At 38.7% G+C, this 17,571-nt stretch overlaps 1 protein-coding gene across 22 annotated transcripts in view; it reads right to left on the bottom strand.

Moving 5' to 3' along the window:
- Window positions 1-17,571, bottom strand: part of LOC123508368 (phosphatidylinositol 4-phosphate 5-kinase type-1 alpha-like) — a 138,263-nt gene that overhangs the window by 52,990 nt on the left and 67,702 nt on the right. For 12 of the 22 annotated variants that reach the window (XM_045262022.1, XM_045262023.1, XM_045262026.1 and 9 more), the window contains exons 14-19: window positions 16,795-16,857; window positions 11,324-11,431; window positions 10,055-10,099; window positions 7,138-7,158; window positions 4,813-5,115; window positions 2,871-3,045 (exon numbers count right to left, since the gene is read on the bottom strand). In XM_045262022.1, coding sequence (XP_045117957.1) covers window positions 2,871-3,045; window positions 4,813-5,115; window positions 7,138-7,158; window positions 10,055-10,099; window positions 11,324-11,431; window positions 16,795-16,857 — 715 coding nt within the window. Of the gene's footprint in view, window positions 1-2,870; window positions 3,046-4,812; window positions 5,116-7,089; window positions 7,159-10,054; window positions 10,100-11,323; window positions 11,432-16,794; window positions 16,858-17,571 lie in introns of all 22 variants that reach the window. The other 10 variants (XM_045262042.1, XM_045262043.1, XM_045262032.1 and 7 more) reach the window with 9 other exon arrangements.

Below are 17,571 nucleotides of genomic sequence, written 5' to 3'. Positions count from 1 at the left end.
CAGCACCCAATCAGTCACCAGTAAAATTAGCAGATGAACTTTTAACAGTTAAAGCAATAAACATGTGGATGGAATATGCCTGATGCACTTTGAAATCAAACAGCCTTTCAGAAACAGCAGTTATGCAGCAGTACCCACTTATGTGTAATGGTCAGTAATGGACGTTGTAGCCAACATGTCTGACCTTATTTGTCATGGAATGGTGGAAGGAAATGATTTATGATCTTTTTCTCTTATCTTCCATACTAATTACATGTTTGCATGACAGCAGCGTGACCAATTATATCACAATCATAATGGTCTTTTACAAGTAGAGGAAACCACCATGACAAACTTGTATTAAAAATAAGTCCTGAGCTGTACAGCGTTTACTCAACAAATTAAATTTAAATTAAAGCTGATAGTGGCAAATTTTTGCTTAACACAAGTAGCAAAAATGAAAGGGAAGCCAAGCTAATCAACTTTAAGTAAGTGCAATTATATGCAAGCTGTAGGTTAATTTGTCTGATACTTGCTTAGAGATACAGGAATGTGGCAATACCCATAGCAGAACAATGTTATAAAACAATATACTCATATATATATATATATATATATATATATATATATATATATATATATATATATATATATATATATATATATATGTGTGTGTGTGTGTGTGTGTGTGTGTGTGTGTGTGTGTGTGTGTGTGTGTGTGTGTGTGTGTGTGTGTGTGTGTGTGTGTGTGTGTGTGTGTGTATATATATATATATATATATATATATATATATATATATATATATATATATATATATATATATATATATATATATATATATATATATATATATATATATATATATATATATATATGATAAATAAAAAAAAAAAAAAAAAAAGTCTGGCAGGGTGAAGTGCATTAATAAAAAGTATACCCAAATCAGTACGAAATGCCAAGACATTGATGGTTACACAATGCATTTCATAGTAGGATCCTAGTGAATCATTATTTTCTAAATTCCTACAATGAACAAAAATTACTTCAAGCTCATGTGTGACAACCTTTCAGACTTTCAACAAGATGTCCTGGACGTCCTTCATTATGTTGTCAATGGAACGGAATACCTACAAGTTACTACATCACTAATTTTGATTTCCTTATTGGAGAGAGTATTTTTCAACAGCAGTGTGCTTCCATGAAGACAAAAAAAGTTTTGTTATAATTCTGTAAGCAAGTGTTTCCATTCGATATTTACAAAATTTAATCAAACACATACTAAAATCAAAGAGCAGTCATGCTTCATAAAGTTAAAGTCAAAGTTCGTTGGTTTTAGTTCCAGTATCCATCACATCTGACGCTCTCTAGAATATCAGCCAAGTGAACCCAACTTCCCAGTGTGGTGCCCCAACCACAGCAGCAACCTTTCAGTAAACAGCTTAAAATCAAGACCCCAAGTGAGACTCAATCTGCCAACCCTAACAATGCCAGGCCAGCATGTTACCACTGTACTAGCCAGAGGCTAGTTCTTCACCTATATACTATAGTCATCTACCTCATATTTGCTATGGAGTATTGCTGGGAAAATGTAAACAGGACAAAATATATATGAAATTATAATGGTCTACTTGATACTTCCATGAATCATCACACAAAAAATGTCATGAGTTACTCTATGGAAGTTCTAGTACATAGCTGGTCCTCAACTCAATATGTGTATTGCTTACTAAAAACCTAAGACAACACCCAGGCTGTAAGTCTTGGGAAACTGTGTGTGTGTGTGTGTGTATTCACTGTTTGATCTGCTGCAGTCTCTGACGAGACAGCCAGACGTTACCCTACGGAGCGAGCTCATAGCTCATTATTTCCGATCTTGGGATAGGTCTAAGACCAGGCACACACCACACACCGGGACAACAAGGTCACAACTCCTCGATTTACATCCCGTACCTACTCACTGCTAGGTGAACAGGGCTACGTGAGGAGACACACCCAAATATCTCCACCCGGCCGGGGAATCGAACCCGGTTATCTGGCTTGTGAAGCCAGCGCTCTAACCACTGAGCTACCGGGCCGTGTGTGTGTGTGTGTGTGTGTGTGTGTGTGTGTGTGTGTGTGTGTGTGTGTGTGTGTGTGTGTGTGTGTGTGTGTGTGTGTGTGTGTGTGTCTCTGTGTGTGTGTGTGTGTGTCTGTGTGTGTTCACTGTTTGATCTGCTGCAGTCTCTGACGAGACAGCCAGACGTTACCCTACGGAGCGAGCTCAGAGCTCATTATTTCCGAACTTGGGATAGGTCTGAGACCAGGCACACACCACACACCGGGACAACAAGGTCACAACTCCTCGATTTACATCCCGTACCTACTCACTGCTAGGTGAACAGGGCTACGTGAAAGGAGACACACCCAAATATCTCCACCCGGCCGGGAATCGAACCCGGTCATCTATGTGTGTGTGTGTGTGTGTGTGTGTGTGTGTGTGTGTGTGTGTGTGTTGTGTGTGTGTGTGTTGACCACATATATGGTTATGAAAAGTAAACATAAAGTGGGTATACAAATAGAATTTGACTATGGGCAATTCAAATAGATTGCAAGAAACATGAAATGTTATGATAAAATGAAGAATGAGATCGTGACACTGAATGAATCTCACAGGCACATATAACATCCTGTCATCCTGAGGGTACATCTTATAAATTACTCAAGAATGAAAAATAAAGAAGTAATAATACAAAGTACAGATAAATAAAGAGGTAAACAAAGAAGCAAATAAATGCAGTGTAGAAAACAAAAGGGGAACTAATACAAAGCTTCACTCCCTGCCAGATTATAATACTGCAGACAAAAAGGAAAGACACAAAGAAGAGTAAGAGTGAGGGAGAGCAGCAGTTACCTGACGACATCAGTGCGGTCCTCCTGGATGGCAACGGTTGTCACGTGGGAACGGACTTGGATTTTTGGTGAGGAGGAGGAGGAAGCGCCTGCCTCCCATGGGGGTGGAGGGGTGGAAGTGGCTGGAGGCACAGTACTTCCACTGGTTACAGTGACTACACTGCCCCTGCCACTCCCTACATTACAGGAGAGAAACAAGCAGTATTAGCAGTGGTCCTATAACTCATCAATACGAGGGGGGGTGGAGCAGCATGGACTAGTAATGCTAAGTCAAAATATTCTGCAAATTTTCCAACATGAACTCTACGGGAGAAATGCAAGGTAATCTACTTGTAGAACACTTGTATTACTTATGGCTTTAACAAAACAAATTGAACTGCAGGTATAACTTAAATAATTCTCATCGTACGGTACTTCATCAAGGTACACCCCACACAACACATAGTTAAAGCAGCTGCAATGGGGATTAATAACAAAGTTGAAACAATAAGGAACCAATTGGTAAATGCAAAATGCAAATCATACAGGCATTAACACATCTCTACATTGTAAGATACCAAGCTAAAGCACAAATGGAACACAGCATGCAGGAGCATCAAATTACACCAACTAAATTTCAGAAAGGAAGAAAGTTCTTTTTTCAACAGGGCTTGGTGAATGCTGATCCTCTGAGTGTTCTGTGTAAAGCTGGGACAGGTCTCCTCCAACACTGTGGGATGTCACATAGGGAGCTGAGGGGTGCCTCTCATCTTTGCTTGGCGAGTTCTGGTATAGTGTAACATCTGACATGGCAGACATCTGTGTGCCCAAGGGCTGGCTTCGTGGAGATGGCGTCTGGGAGGGAATGTATGGAGAATGTCTCCCTTTGTACTGGTAGGGAGAACTTGGTCTTCTATATGGTGACTGTGACATGTATTCATTATGAGGAGATGGTGATCTTGACCTACCATAGTGGTGACCCAGTGCATGATTAATATATTGTTCATCAGCAGTGGGTGAAGGACCTATCATTGAATTTCTCTTTGGGTCACAGTACTGTGTCCTGATCCCCTCCACACCCGCATAAGACTGTCTTGCATGAGGTGGCATATATTCAAGTTGCCTGGCTTTCTCTAACTCAGGGTAAGATGCCTGCATTCTTGACTCGCCCCAAGTCCTTCGACCATGTGGCTGATTTTCAGACACTGTGTTCTTTAAAAGCTGACTTTCACAGTCACTTCTTGAAACATGGGATGCAGAGACACTTTGAGAAGCCTTTTTCAAGTCACAATCGGATATGTCTGGATACGCAACACGAACTCCTTCATCTAGAGGCTGCCTCCTAATTGGAGATGATCTGATAAGCTGGTTTTTAGTATTGACTGATACATGTTTGTCTGATTCATAATAAGAAATTGGTGCATCAGCATCTTTGCGAACCAGCGTTTGAGAGTACGGCGAATTGCCAGTGGACGTAATATGAGTGTCGGGCAAAACGAATTGTTGATTCTTTTTGTCATCTGAAGTCTGGCGGTCAAGACATGAAGGTCTGAAATGATGAGATAAGGAGTGGCTGCTCTCCTTGTCAGCAGTGTGAGGAGGCGTGACAGGACTAGTGGGGCGAGATGCTGTTTTGATGGCACCCCAAGCTTCCCGCACAGCATGGAGAGCATTCTCAGTACTACTACGCCTTGAGCTGAGTTGAGAAGTCACCTCTGGACTCACATCACTCAATTGCAAGCGCATCACATCTTCTGTTGGCAGTTGCCACACATAGTGTTGTCTTCCCTTTCCATGAGCATGCACTGCTGAGTTCATGCATTCTCTCTCTAATTTATGCACACTATCAACATGCCAGATGTTATATCCAGTCATGCCAATACTAGGACTACATAGGTGTGAAAAACGAGGACTGCCACCAGGGTATCGGGGGCTCGGGGGCATAGTGAGATAAGCAACTCCACCTCGGGAAATGGAAAATGAAGAAGTGACAGGGGCAGCCTGAGTGGCACCGCCGCCCCGGGGTGAGCGCGGAGGCACCGGAGGAGGTACACGCCCCCTGCCAGAGTGAGGCCGGTCCTGCAGCACAGCTGGAAGATTGACCGGGGTGGAGGGGGTCCCCGTCCCCAAACCAGCTGCTACCGGGCCTCCCCCTCCAGCCGTCGCTGCCGCCACTGCTCCAGGGGTGACAGTTACAGCAGGGGATGAGGTGGCTGTGGTGGTGGCAGCGGCAGATGTGGCAGTGGAGGTGATGGCTGTCAACCCTCCTGTGGCCATGGATAAGGAGATAGCAACCTCACCCAGGTGGTCGTCAGCAATAACACTGCCACCTGCAAACACCCGCACTACACCCATCACACACCCACCTCCATCACCTCTGCACAACACCATCAAGAGAACCACAAGAGACAAGAGAGTGGCCACACGCAATCATGACAGGTCATGGAAGAAAGCAGCTCATCACATGGATGGGCTGCTTAGTTAACTATTGCAGGAAATATTTTTTCTAAATGCATCATGCTTGTTCATGCTTTCAGTAAAAATTAAAGGCATGACTTTTGATTAGATTATTTGTTTTTTTGTAAATTACTGAGGTGCAAATCTTTATATCATCACTCTCTCATCCTTGCTGATCAACTCTTGACACGAACCAGGTAGACGTGCTCGAGCACACGCACTCGCCCACGCGCGTACACACACACACACACACACACACACACACACACACACACACACACACACACACACACACACACACACACACACACACACACACACACCACTTCCACAAAACTTACCCAAGAAAAGTCAAACCTGCATACATCAAAACCCCATACACTTCTGCAAATCAACTCCTCCACTTCACACACACACACACACACACACACACACACACACACACACACACACACACACACACACACACACACACACACACACACACACACGCACACACACACACACACACACACACACACACAAACCTCGTTTCAAAAATACAATCTCTAACTGTAAAGAAATCAAAGAATTCATTCACCAGCTTAAACAAATGTGACAAGCCTTCCTGGCTGTGTATCATACCACCTACTAACCATGAAGTCTTGGCCTTCCATCACCACAGAGATAGAGATTGTTTAGTCATTAGAGTGAGATACGTATGAAATTATTCAGTGATTACCATTTTACTTGTTCAAGAAGTACCAGATATGAAAATCATAATGGATATAATAAAACAGGAAAGCATTAAAATTACACAAAAAAACATGAGGCTGTTTTGTAATATACCAGCCAGATATGTACAGCAGTGGTTAATATTAACACAGGACAAAATAAATACAGTATTTACATTAAACTATACTTATGTCATTAAAATGAAACTAAAATCAACCCTAGTTCCAACAAGGGCAGCCACACTGACAAACAAACAATTGGGAGCTTCTTAAATCATCCATTATGATTTTTCATTGTATCCTGAATATGAAATATGAAATGGAATATCTAACTTCCACAATCCAATTATAGCACAAAAGAGTCCACCACCAGACAAAACAATTCCCTCTACACTAATCAGCTTTCTGCCCAGCACATGCTACCAGAGTGCAGCCGCCTCCACAATGCCACATGGACCATTCCTGATGCCAACACATCAATGCCGGTGGAAGAATGGAAGTAATGTAAATCTTCATGAAACAAATAACTTCTTTCCTCTTGAGTACAATAACTCATCAAAAAGAATAAAATGCAGTAAGTTTCTTTAGAGATGTTTTGCACAAAATTCAATTAATAATGCTAAGCCTGTCAACATCACATCATCACTTTGAGAAGAAAGAACAGGCAAGAGAAGTGCTTCATTTTTTATTACAAATAATGTATTCTTAAAAGGAATTAATCATTTCTCTTCAGATATTTTGTACAAATCGCAAAGAAAAGCATTTAATTTGCACCATATCTCAACTTGATATTGACGTCATACTGTGACTGACAGACCTCACAACAAGAACAATATTCAAAATCTGTATTCACAATGAGCTAATGCTCAGAGGACTCGCACCTCACCAACACATGTGACTGGCAGTACAGGATGGGCCTAGTGGACTTGGAGACACCATCACCACCATCACCAATATCACCCTTCAAGGCAGCCTGAGTACCCTACCACCATCTTGCTGTGCTCTACCTTAACCATATAAAGCCCCATGGCCAATGTACAAGTCTTTCACACTCTGCAGTATAATATTTACAGTATAATTGTCCTCTCATCAACGTCCAGTCACATACTTGAACCTCACCTGTCAGTCTTCCACCAGACCCTGAAAATAAAAAAAAAGTGACATTTTAAGTCAACATACATACACCAATCGCAAATGGTCTACATTTAACGAAGTCAATATTTGCATGGGATATTTTTTTTCAGTTCACTGAAGTCATAAACAAAGGTACTCCAAAGTGAACAACTAGGATGCTAATTCACTGAAAATTTACAATATTTTCAAGCAGATGGCAAACCATGATAGCCAAACATGAGAATTGTTTCAAAATTTAATCTGTGTGTTAGTTTGATTATGAGTTGACACCATCCTGATCATAATCATCATGATCACTCAGAGGAGCAGGTTTCATGTTTACATGGGTCAGCCAGTCATGATGGCAGCTTACCACGCAACAATCTCTCCTGTCATCCTCATTTAGTTAAAGAAGTAAAGCTCAGTCAGGATATATAATTAATTAATAAACAATGATGTTTTGCTGATTAGACCCAAAGCAAAAAGTAGAACTAGTTGTTGCTCAAAGCGTGACAAAAGTTTTGTCCATAAATCAATGTTTTATTTGAAAGCAGTCCCCACATTCATGTCTTCAATATAAAAATCAGCATCACCCAACAGAAAGATAGGAGCATAAAAACAATAACAAAGGTTTATCAATGTTGAAGCCCACACAAGGGACACTGCTATAGATCTGAAGACACTCACACAGAGAGAGAGAGAGAGAGAGAGAGAGAGAGAGAGAGAGAGAGAGAGAGAGAGAGAGAGAGAGAGAGAGAGAGAGAGAGAGAGAGAGAGAGAGAGAGAGAGAGAGAGAGAGAGAGAGAGAGAGAGAGAGAGAGAGAGAGAGAGAGAATATGGTGCATATATTTCAAATAAAGCAGATGTGTATTGTTAAAATGACATCTTATGAGTTAACCAATTCTCTCTTTCTGTGCTCTCATCCACCCAGAATACTAACACACCAAGAGTGCCGAGAGGCTTCTGGAACCTACAGGATGAGGGAAACAATATATAACCCGAGAGTTGACCAGAATACAAAGCTGAACACCATGGATGCTTATAAATCTGTTGCATGCTGGATAGATGGAAGTTATTCTCATCAACCTTCAAAAGAAATTAATATTTTATCTTGTTTCAATAAGAATACAGTGGACCCTCAGTCCTTGAACATAATGCGTTCCAGAGGGCTATTCTGGGACCGAATCGGTCAATATTCAAAACTGTTTTCCCAATGGAGAAATAATGTAAATAATTTTAATCTGTTCCAAGACCTCTAATTTTTACTAAGCATATAAAGATATGGCTAAAATTGATATTATCTATTTTTTGGTGGCGAGTTTTATAGTGCATGTTAATGGTGGTGAGGGAGTTACACATGAGGTGAATCATTTAGACCCCACAGGGAGGAGGGCAATGTTGTAAACAAACCCCTTACTTAAAAAATTTCTTCTATGAATAATGTCTACACTGTCTCATACAGGGCCACCAATGAGCTCTTCTGCGATGAAAAAGAGTAGCCAGTCTCCTGTGGAAGGACCATTTTTTGTATGGTCCATCTGACTGACTGTCCCAAGTGAAGGGGGGTGGGGCAGGATGCAGGGGGGTAATGCCCCATGGAACTCACCTATAGTTACATCGAAATACAGGACATAACAGGCCTTGTGGTCCCAATTAGTTTTGACTCCAGTGATGGAGTCTGCTTAGACACTGGAAAAAAAATCCTTTGGCAAGATCAGTTGCTTTGATAGCATCTTTGTTTTTAATCATGGTACTATTAGTCGACTTAGTCAAGGTGACTTCTCTTGAGCATGACAAACAGACACACACAACTGAAGCTTCTCAACTTTGGTCAGCAAGTGTCCGCTGTTCGAGGTCTGGTTTTTGGTTGACCTCCAGATAGAATTTATTGAAATTTTCAAAGTCTAAGTTGTAAGAGGTCCAAGAAGTTCAAGATCCCAGCATCCACTGTACCCACCTAATGCAAGATTTGTTTCATCAACAGGATCAAACATTATGGTAGCATATCTTATACTTTAAAAATTGACCCCAAAATGTAAAACAAATATAGAAAATGGATTTATAACACTGACTTGAATCTTTTTTACAACCATGGATTTTAATTCTGAACAACAAGCAACAAACTTACTCAGTTAGATCCCATGATAAAGACATAGAATATGGGTCATATAACTGGGGATGGAAAAAGCACTCATGTATTTGACCAAATGACAGCATGAGAGGTAAGGCAGTTTAGCAGTGGCAACAGGTAACCCAAAACACAGGACACTCCAGGTTGTGGGTGTGGCTGGAGACCTGTGGGGAGGAGGGGACTCTCCCAGGGGGGGGTGCTTACTGGTCCAAGATGTACACGCTCTTCAGTGAGACCTCATCAGGAGAGAGGGGAACAAAGTAAAACTGTCACTGAAGTATCTCAAGTGCTCTGGTATTCTTTCATTTAAGAATAATCAGTTGGTGCACATACTAGACCCCTTACTGAGTTTGCTCTGTGAATTATATGACAAGTGATACTGATTTGCACTATTCATAGCCCAGTAGCATAAAATGTGCACTTATTTCTTCATAATTCCAATCACTGCCTCTTTACCAAAGGCAGATTCAATTTGGTTTTCTGTTCTCTATATTCCTAATACTGGATTGCCAAACAAATGGCAAAACCAAAGTCACAGAGCATCCATTAGAAAGCTCAAAGAATAGAATTTGACCTCTGTGGTGGGCATTTTAGTATTTCTTAAAGAAAACAATCTTAATTTAGTCTTAGCACAATACCAACTTCAGAAACAAGAGGCCCAGTAGGTGTAATGTGATAGAACCAACACCAGACACTCACAGTCCCACACAGAGTATACATGAAAGACGTGTACACTTGGAACAAAATCTCAAAAGACTGAGCATTAAGATGAATAGTGAACGCTTTACATACTTCTGCTTCGAACGCTTGCACTTCTTTTACTGCGTACTGAAGATCCTTTAAGAAAAAAAAGCAAGAGGGTCAATTCTAAAAAAAAAAAAAAAAAAAAAAAAAAAAAAAAAAAACGACACTATCTTAAAAGATAAAATGTGCTGCCGTGATAATAAAAAATTACTGATTATTAAGCAATTACAAAGAACCAAACATCTACCATCTAAATTCCATGGCAAATACTATCAACCTTGGCTAAGCTCTAAGTTACACATATTCATGTCTATTTGCTATTTTTTTTCCCAATGTTTCAGACACTTCAGTAACTCTTATGCAAACACATCCATACAAAAGACTAATTAATATGTATAAGAAAAAAATATTACTAGTGCTAATGCACAGCTAAAACCAGTTTAGGTCCTCAGCCAAAATGTTAAATGTTCTCTGATATAATTTTCAAAATAAAATGCCAATCATCTGCCACTGATTTCCAAAATAAAATACCAAATATCTGCCATGGTAACTATAGGAAAGAATTACTTGTAAATTGTATTTTTAAGATTAAACAGCCACTAAAGTGTCCAACTGTGTTAGTTCAGAGTCCACTGTGTCAAGTTCACACTGCAGTAACATTCCTGGACCCCAGAGAAAGCATTCACATCCTACATTATAATCCACCCTCGTAACATTAGGCCAAAGTGAACATGCATATTTTGAATGCCGATGAAAAAATCAGTCAAGCTGGATGGAGTAATCCAGAGGTGGAGAGAAAAGAAAAATAAATAAACAAATAAATAAATAAACTATAGTAATATTCAGTTTTTGTATTTTAGTAAATACTAGAGTACAACTATATAAAGTAAAAGTACCAGATAAAAAAAATAAGGACAAATTTATAACAAAAGTTGAAATTAAATACTTAATGAGTGGCTTTTTTTTTTTTTAGCTCCCTTCTTAAATGAATATGTGATTTGTCACAAACAATAATGCATTTTTTGTGAACTTTTCTCCTGGGACAAGATCTATCACGGTTTAAATCTTCCAGACTTTCAGTTTTTTGTCATTAGTTACAATTCACAACAGCATCAAATATGTAACATACAAAACATGGAGAAAAAACATCCCAAATACTTTAGCTTACTACTAAACAACATGTTACACTCACATCCTGTCCAGCACTAACTTTACCCTGAGGAGAAAATGGGAGTCCTGAGTGAGTGACTTGGGAGCAGCATTTACACCATCACACACCTGCCTAGCCACGTCAGTGCAAGGAGAGCCAATAGTTACCTTCCTGTCCCTCATGAGGCTCCGATGGATGCTCTGGATCCGTCTGAGACATGGGCCGCATCACCCTCAAGGACGCACCTCGCCGCCGCGATGGGGAGTGCCTTAGGGCTGTGGGACAGACACCCAGCGTGAGGATCAAGGTGGGATGTGGTGGGAAATATGTACACTAATGGCCTTTGGCACCACACTGCCCAAAGAACAAAGTCATTTGTGATGCGTAAATTCTAAAAAAAGGATAATTACAGTAGCATCAACTTCAGTATTCTAACTACAAGTATCTTTACATGATTTACTTTAAAAAGGCTCTAATTACTGAAATATCAGGCAAAACTAGCAATGTAAGGTAGCATACCTTAATTCAAGTAATGCATCTAAGGTGAGATGAAATATTTATCTACTTTTCATCCTGCGATTCAACCATGATGAGAAAACTTTGATAATTTTAAGACTACCAGTAAAAACAGAATTACAACATTAAATCTATCCATTTAGTAAAAAAAATCAAGTCACTACTGTACTACAATGACAACTAAGACTACAACTAGACAAAAACATTGCTGTGCTTCAATGGGTTTTGTGGTGAGGCAGCTTGTCTCATCCGGTGAACTACTGGGCTATCAAACCACTGTACCACTACCACCACCATCACCGCTACTCACTAAAACTACAACACTTCTCTTACAGTAGTACACACAAGCAAGTCTATGGAATGCTGCAAATTAAGGCTACTATCATCACTACAAGCAACTACAACTGCAGCTATCCCAATGTAGGGAAACTGTGGTGTGTGTGTGTGTGTGTGTGTGTGTGTGTGTGTGTGTGTGTGTGTGTGTGTGTGTGTGTGTATATATATATATATATATATATATATATATATATATATATATATATATATATATATATATATATATATATATATACACACACACACACACACACACACACACACACACACACACACACACACACACACACACACACACACACACACACACACACACACACACGTAAGTTAAATGTTATATACTACAGATGCATATCTGACTGCAAGCAGGATGAAAAATGTGAAAATAAATCAAAACAGCAGGACTCAAAACAACTGGTGGGATAAGCTGGGACAAAACTAATGCTGGTTCAGCATACAAGACCTCAAGGTACATATTCTCACACCATTAATGGTCTTTTGTAACTGTCCTGATGTGTGAGCGGACAGAAAGTAGAAACAATACATTTTCTGAGTTGCACGGGTAAATAATTATTGCATGGAGCTCAATAGTAAATCCATTTCATACACAGAGCATGAATCTGAATAATATTCAAATATAGGAAACAAACTGCTCTGTTATTATAATCATAGCAGAACACTTACATAAAGGGATCCATGTAACTGTTATAAGTCTATTCTACATACATAGTTGAAAGAAACTCAAAAGACAATCTGACGTTAACCTGAATTACTTGTAAAGCACTAACATAAATATTAATAATGATGGAAAGGATTTCCTCCACACAAATCATTTTAACACATTTATTTGTCATGTTTTCCTTGCAAGAATAAAAATCTTTATCTTCACATGGCTAGTTTTCAATTTCATCTCCATTTTAATTTTTTTACCTATCAATGTCTCCTGGTCTCCTATTAAACACAAACCAGGAGTAAATGAAGAGGGCAGTTTGTCATACTTAAGCACATTTTTTCAATAAAAAATAATAAAGAAATAAAAAGAAAAAAAATACAGTAGTGGAATGCCTTGCAAGAAAAAAGGTACACACATGCTCAGAACAATAACATAAACCACAGCCATATTAAAAAGAAAGTGCTAGTACATACCACTAACTGCTTTATGCAGTGCAGTCAAAAATATGGGTGATGGGAAAACATACAAAAAAGATTGGCAATAGCAAATCATGTACAAACTAAGTATCTAAATTTTCTTTCAGTGCCCATATCTGCTATTCTGATGCACTAAACTTTCTGTTTGACATTTCAACTTCACAATGTTGACTGCTAAATCACTTTAAGACATGTACTGAATTATCCAATGCAGAAAATTTGTCCTTAAGTCTTCATCTCATGCACAGATACATTTCAAGAGGGCGAATGCCCTCAGCTGTAAAAATAAAAGAAATCCACCACTTGTTCTTCAAATAAGTCCATGCCATACCAAGAGACCAAAGTCAAGAAAATAACAAAAGATCAAACTATACTGAACAACAAACCACTCACAACCCTATCTATTCCCATTCTCAGCAGCAGACTCATAAGAAATGAAAGACTTAAAAGTAAACTATGAAAAAGACAAACATCACCATGGTTGTTGAGGTGCAATCTCATCACTACTATCTATCGTTGGTCTCCTTGCCGTCAGCTCCCAGAGTGAAGAGTTAAGCCACAAGGGCTTCAGGGTTTGGAAGTACTTGCTTCATGCACATTCCTAGTCACCAGGGTTTTACAAGCAACACCAATAAAGATGAGACAATCTGATTCCATGTTTACTATCTCCTTCTCTCTCACCTCCCCCACACACACACACACAAGAATGTAGGGGTCTGATCTATGTGACAAGGTTCGTACAAGACACAAGGCAAAACCTGTACACTCAAACCACACTAATCTAGTACAACCAAAATTGCTTTCTTCTCAATGATGTTTTGGCTTCTTATTACACAATTTTATGAATTATGATTAGTTTATGAGACAGTGAAAACTTCCAAGTATTATGCTAAGATTTTGACATATTTGCTTGTATGTAAAGTGTATGATCACTTTCTTGTGACTGCACTAAATGTCAATAGATAAGACTAACTAGTGTTACTTTGTGTTGAGGTATCTTAGTTGAATATAGATTCCATTAATGTTGTCAATAGTTGTTTGGATATTGCAAGTGGGTGAAGATTTACTAGTATATGAATGTTTCTTTAATGTTATTGTTTTGCACTTCAATCATACGTGCCATGATTCATAGCAGTAACCAGCTGATTTATAATCACTATCGTCCCTGAAGCATATGTCCTGCCCTTCACCAACAACTGATTACTGGAGCAGGCAACGAGGGAGGAATTTCAAAATCCTCAGCAAGTACTAGAAGCGAAATAGTATGAATGAGTGTTGAAGTAGAAAGGATGTAACTAATAACCATTTCAAGTTATATTACTGAAGTATTTGTTTACTGAAGGTAGAGTAATGTAATGAGAGAGAGAGAGAGAGAGAGAGAGAGAGAGAGAGAGAGAGAGAGAGAGAGAGAGAGAGAGAGAGAGAGAGAGAGAGAGAGAGAGAGAGAGAGAGAGAGAGAGAGAGAGAGAGAGAGAGAGAGAGAGAGAGAGAGAGAGAGAGAGAGAGAGAGAGAGAGAGAGAGAGAGAGAGAAATCTAGTCATATTAAGAGAAAAAAAAAAATGTGAAGTGAAAAGTACAGGTAAATACAGCTAAGAGGGAGAAAAATAAAACTAATCTGACCTGCTACTATTTTCTGTTCTAGAAATGGAGTGTTATTCTGCTACAGTAGGGATAGTTCATACTGAGATGAGACAATGACACTAGTATCTGATAAAGAAAACAAAAACAGGCTCTTTCCGTACTTATAGAAAGGTTTAGTGAGTGTTCTGGTAGCCAAGTGTATGCAAATCTTGCTCTGTCTTAAAGAGACTTGGGTCCCAAACATGAGCCACCAGCATGAATGTATTTCAACACAGAACAGCACACTGACAACTCAATCTAACTGTAATTCATAGGTGGGTTTTAATGTTTAGAGTTTAGGAGACAATCTTTTTCCTTCTTTCAGTGCAGCAATGTTCATATTAAAGAATAATTAATTACTTTGTTGCAGCCCATAGGATCCCTGTCACCATCTTCTCCACCTCATGGCAAAGACTGACTGACATAATAAATTGGTAACAATACAGAAATTAGTGGATTTGGAGTGTACAAGGGATTCAAGTTTCAAGTATATGGATAAAAATATGATGCAATGATATGTGTAAGTGTTGGATCACAAATGCATTATGATGAGTTATCATGCTGACATATATGATAGAATAGACATCAAGAAAAGCATCCAAAACATTTTATTTTCACAAACTAAAAACATCTATGCCACACCAAACACTCTGACATCTGTGGTTATTATTTAGTCTCATTCTAAGTCTAATAAACCTAAGATTTAAGACAATAACATGTTCCTTGCTTCAGTATCTTATTACTCTAATTAATGACCAGCACTTCAGGGACTGAGTAGGGACAGAGTGCAAAATGAAAGACTTTTAGTCACTTAAGCTTCAGTAACAATAATAGTTAATGTAAAAAACTTTGAGGTACAATTTGACTTTCTTTACGACTACACACAACTAGATTCTGACACTGACTTATACAGGATTGATGTGAAAAGGTAATGATCCAACACAAGCAAACAGTGAACACTACTCTCTACTGTTAAGCACAATGCAGCCACTGTCATGTGGGCAACTAAAGACTCCAAGAAGTGTGGTGTTGGCTACATGAGACACAGTCGAGGGAAGAAACAAAGGAGACACTCCACTCTCTCACAAATAGTCACTTTGCTTCATCTTACATGTTATCATGCAAAGCAGATCAGGAGACATGTCACAGATATAAGATTATTGACACACTTCACTTATGTAGAAGACAAGAGTTATCTTGACCTGTCTAATGTCTAATATTATCTACACTATGAAGACAAGAATGGAAAAGCCATTGTGGATAGGTGGGATTAGAAATTGTCTGAAATTCATGAAGAGAAAATGAAGTCAGTTGAACTGAGATGCATTCTTGTCATATCTGTCAACATAATCAATATTCAGTCAGGATGTGTGTGCTATCAGTCCCTCATGTAAAATAGATAAAGTTGAAATAATAATTTTTTATCAACCCCTGAAAGCCAATGATAATTTCCTAAGTAATTTCCTAAAAAAAAAAAATAGAAATAAAAATTATAGGAATGATAATCTTTGGATTATCAGTCAAGTGGAAAACATGAAACATAATTACTGAGTGGAGAGATAATTTAAATATGTGTAAGTTATACACCTAATCAGCATCCTACATTATGTTAAAATAAAATTTGCATTGCATCTGTATTTGTCTTTGGTATCAATTAACCTGTAGTGATGTTTCCTCATTCAATAGTGTAATTCTAATCTGTGAGCTTTTAAAACATATGAGAGAAGTGGCCAACATACTAAGTATTAAACATAAAGATAAACATGGTTTTCTTGTGTTAAAGTGAAATGATATCCTGACACAAAAACAAATAAAAAAAAAAAATGACTGAAGAAAATGAAAACTGAGGAGGATAAAGGTTAGAAGAAACAAATGGAGTAGTAAAACAAGCTGGTAACTTTGTGACTGGTGTTACGTAACACAAAATAGTATACTGTAGTACTGAAGAGTGTCTGACCCAAAGAAGAAAATGGAGAGAAATGGGACAGAAGAAGGCAGAGGAGGAGGTAATCATACCTATGTAGCTGGAGACCAGATTTCGGAATTTGCGATGGCCGCCTTTGATTTCTGGAAGATCCACTAGTGGTAAGAGACCAACCACCCAACCAACCAATCAACGAGGGGAAGCACAACAGAGAGCAAGCAGAACAACAGTGAGTGTTAGTTGGGATGACTCTAGCAGAATGGTTTGTTGCTGTTCCTTATGCATGTTATTGACAGCAGCAACAAGTGCGGCCACTGTCACACAGGTGCTGCACTCAAAAGTGTTCCAATGCTTGTGTCACACACATTACAACTACTACTCCACTTCACTCCTACCATGAAAAGATTCACTCATCTGTACCCTAGTTGTAGTATGAGAAGGACTCTATCTGTACTGTTAAGAGCACTCATGTCTTATTTAGTGACCATCTACTAGTTCAAGTATCTATTTAGCAAAACTACATGAATTACACTACTAATGAGACAAGTATACCCATTCCTCACACTCCCTCTTCCTGAAACTTGGTACATTCAAATTGGGAAATGTAAAGAAAATCATCATATTCTTAAAATATGTATGCAAAACTGAATTAAGCATTTGATGCAAGACTCGCACAGAAAGTTCAAAATGAGCACTTTTATGGTGATAAGGTCTATGAAGGGAATGAAAGGGTATGGCTACCATGAATGCTTACGGTAAAGTTACAAATGTAAATAATTTATGGAGACCTGCATCTTTAAAGTCCACACATACTCATTATCTAAGGTTATAATAATATGGTTATCATAAAAAGCCAAGATTCAAATAAG

This window comes from Portunus trituberculatus, chromosome 24, assembly GCF_017591435.1.
Source record: "Portunus trituberculatus isolate SZX2019 chromosome 24, ASM1759143v1, whole genome shotgun sequence".
Classification (NCBI taxonomy): Eukaryota; Metazoa; Arthropoda; class Malacostraca; order Decapoda; family Portunidae; genus Portunus; species Portunus trituberculatus.
Note: the sequence above shows the minus strand (reverse complement) of the source record. Positions and strands in the feature narration are given on the sequence as shown.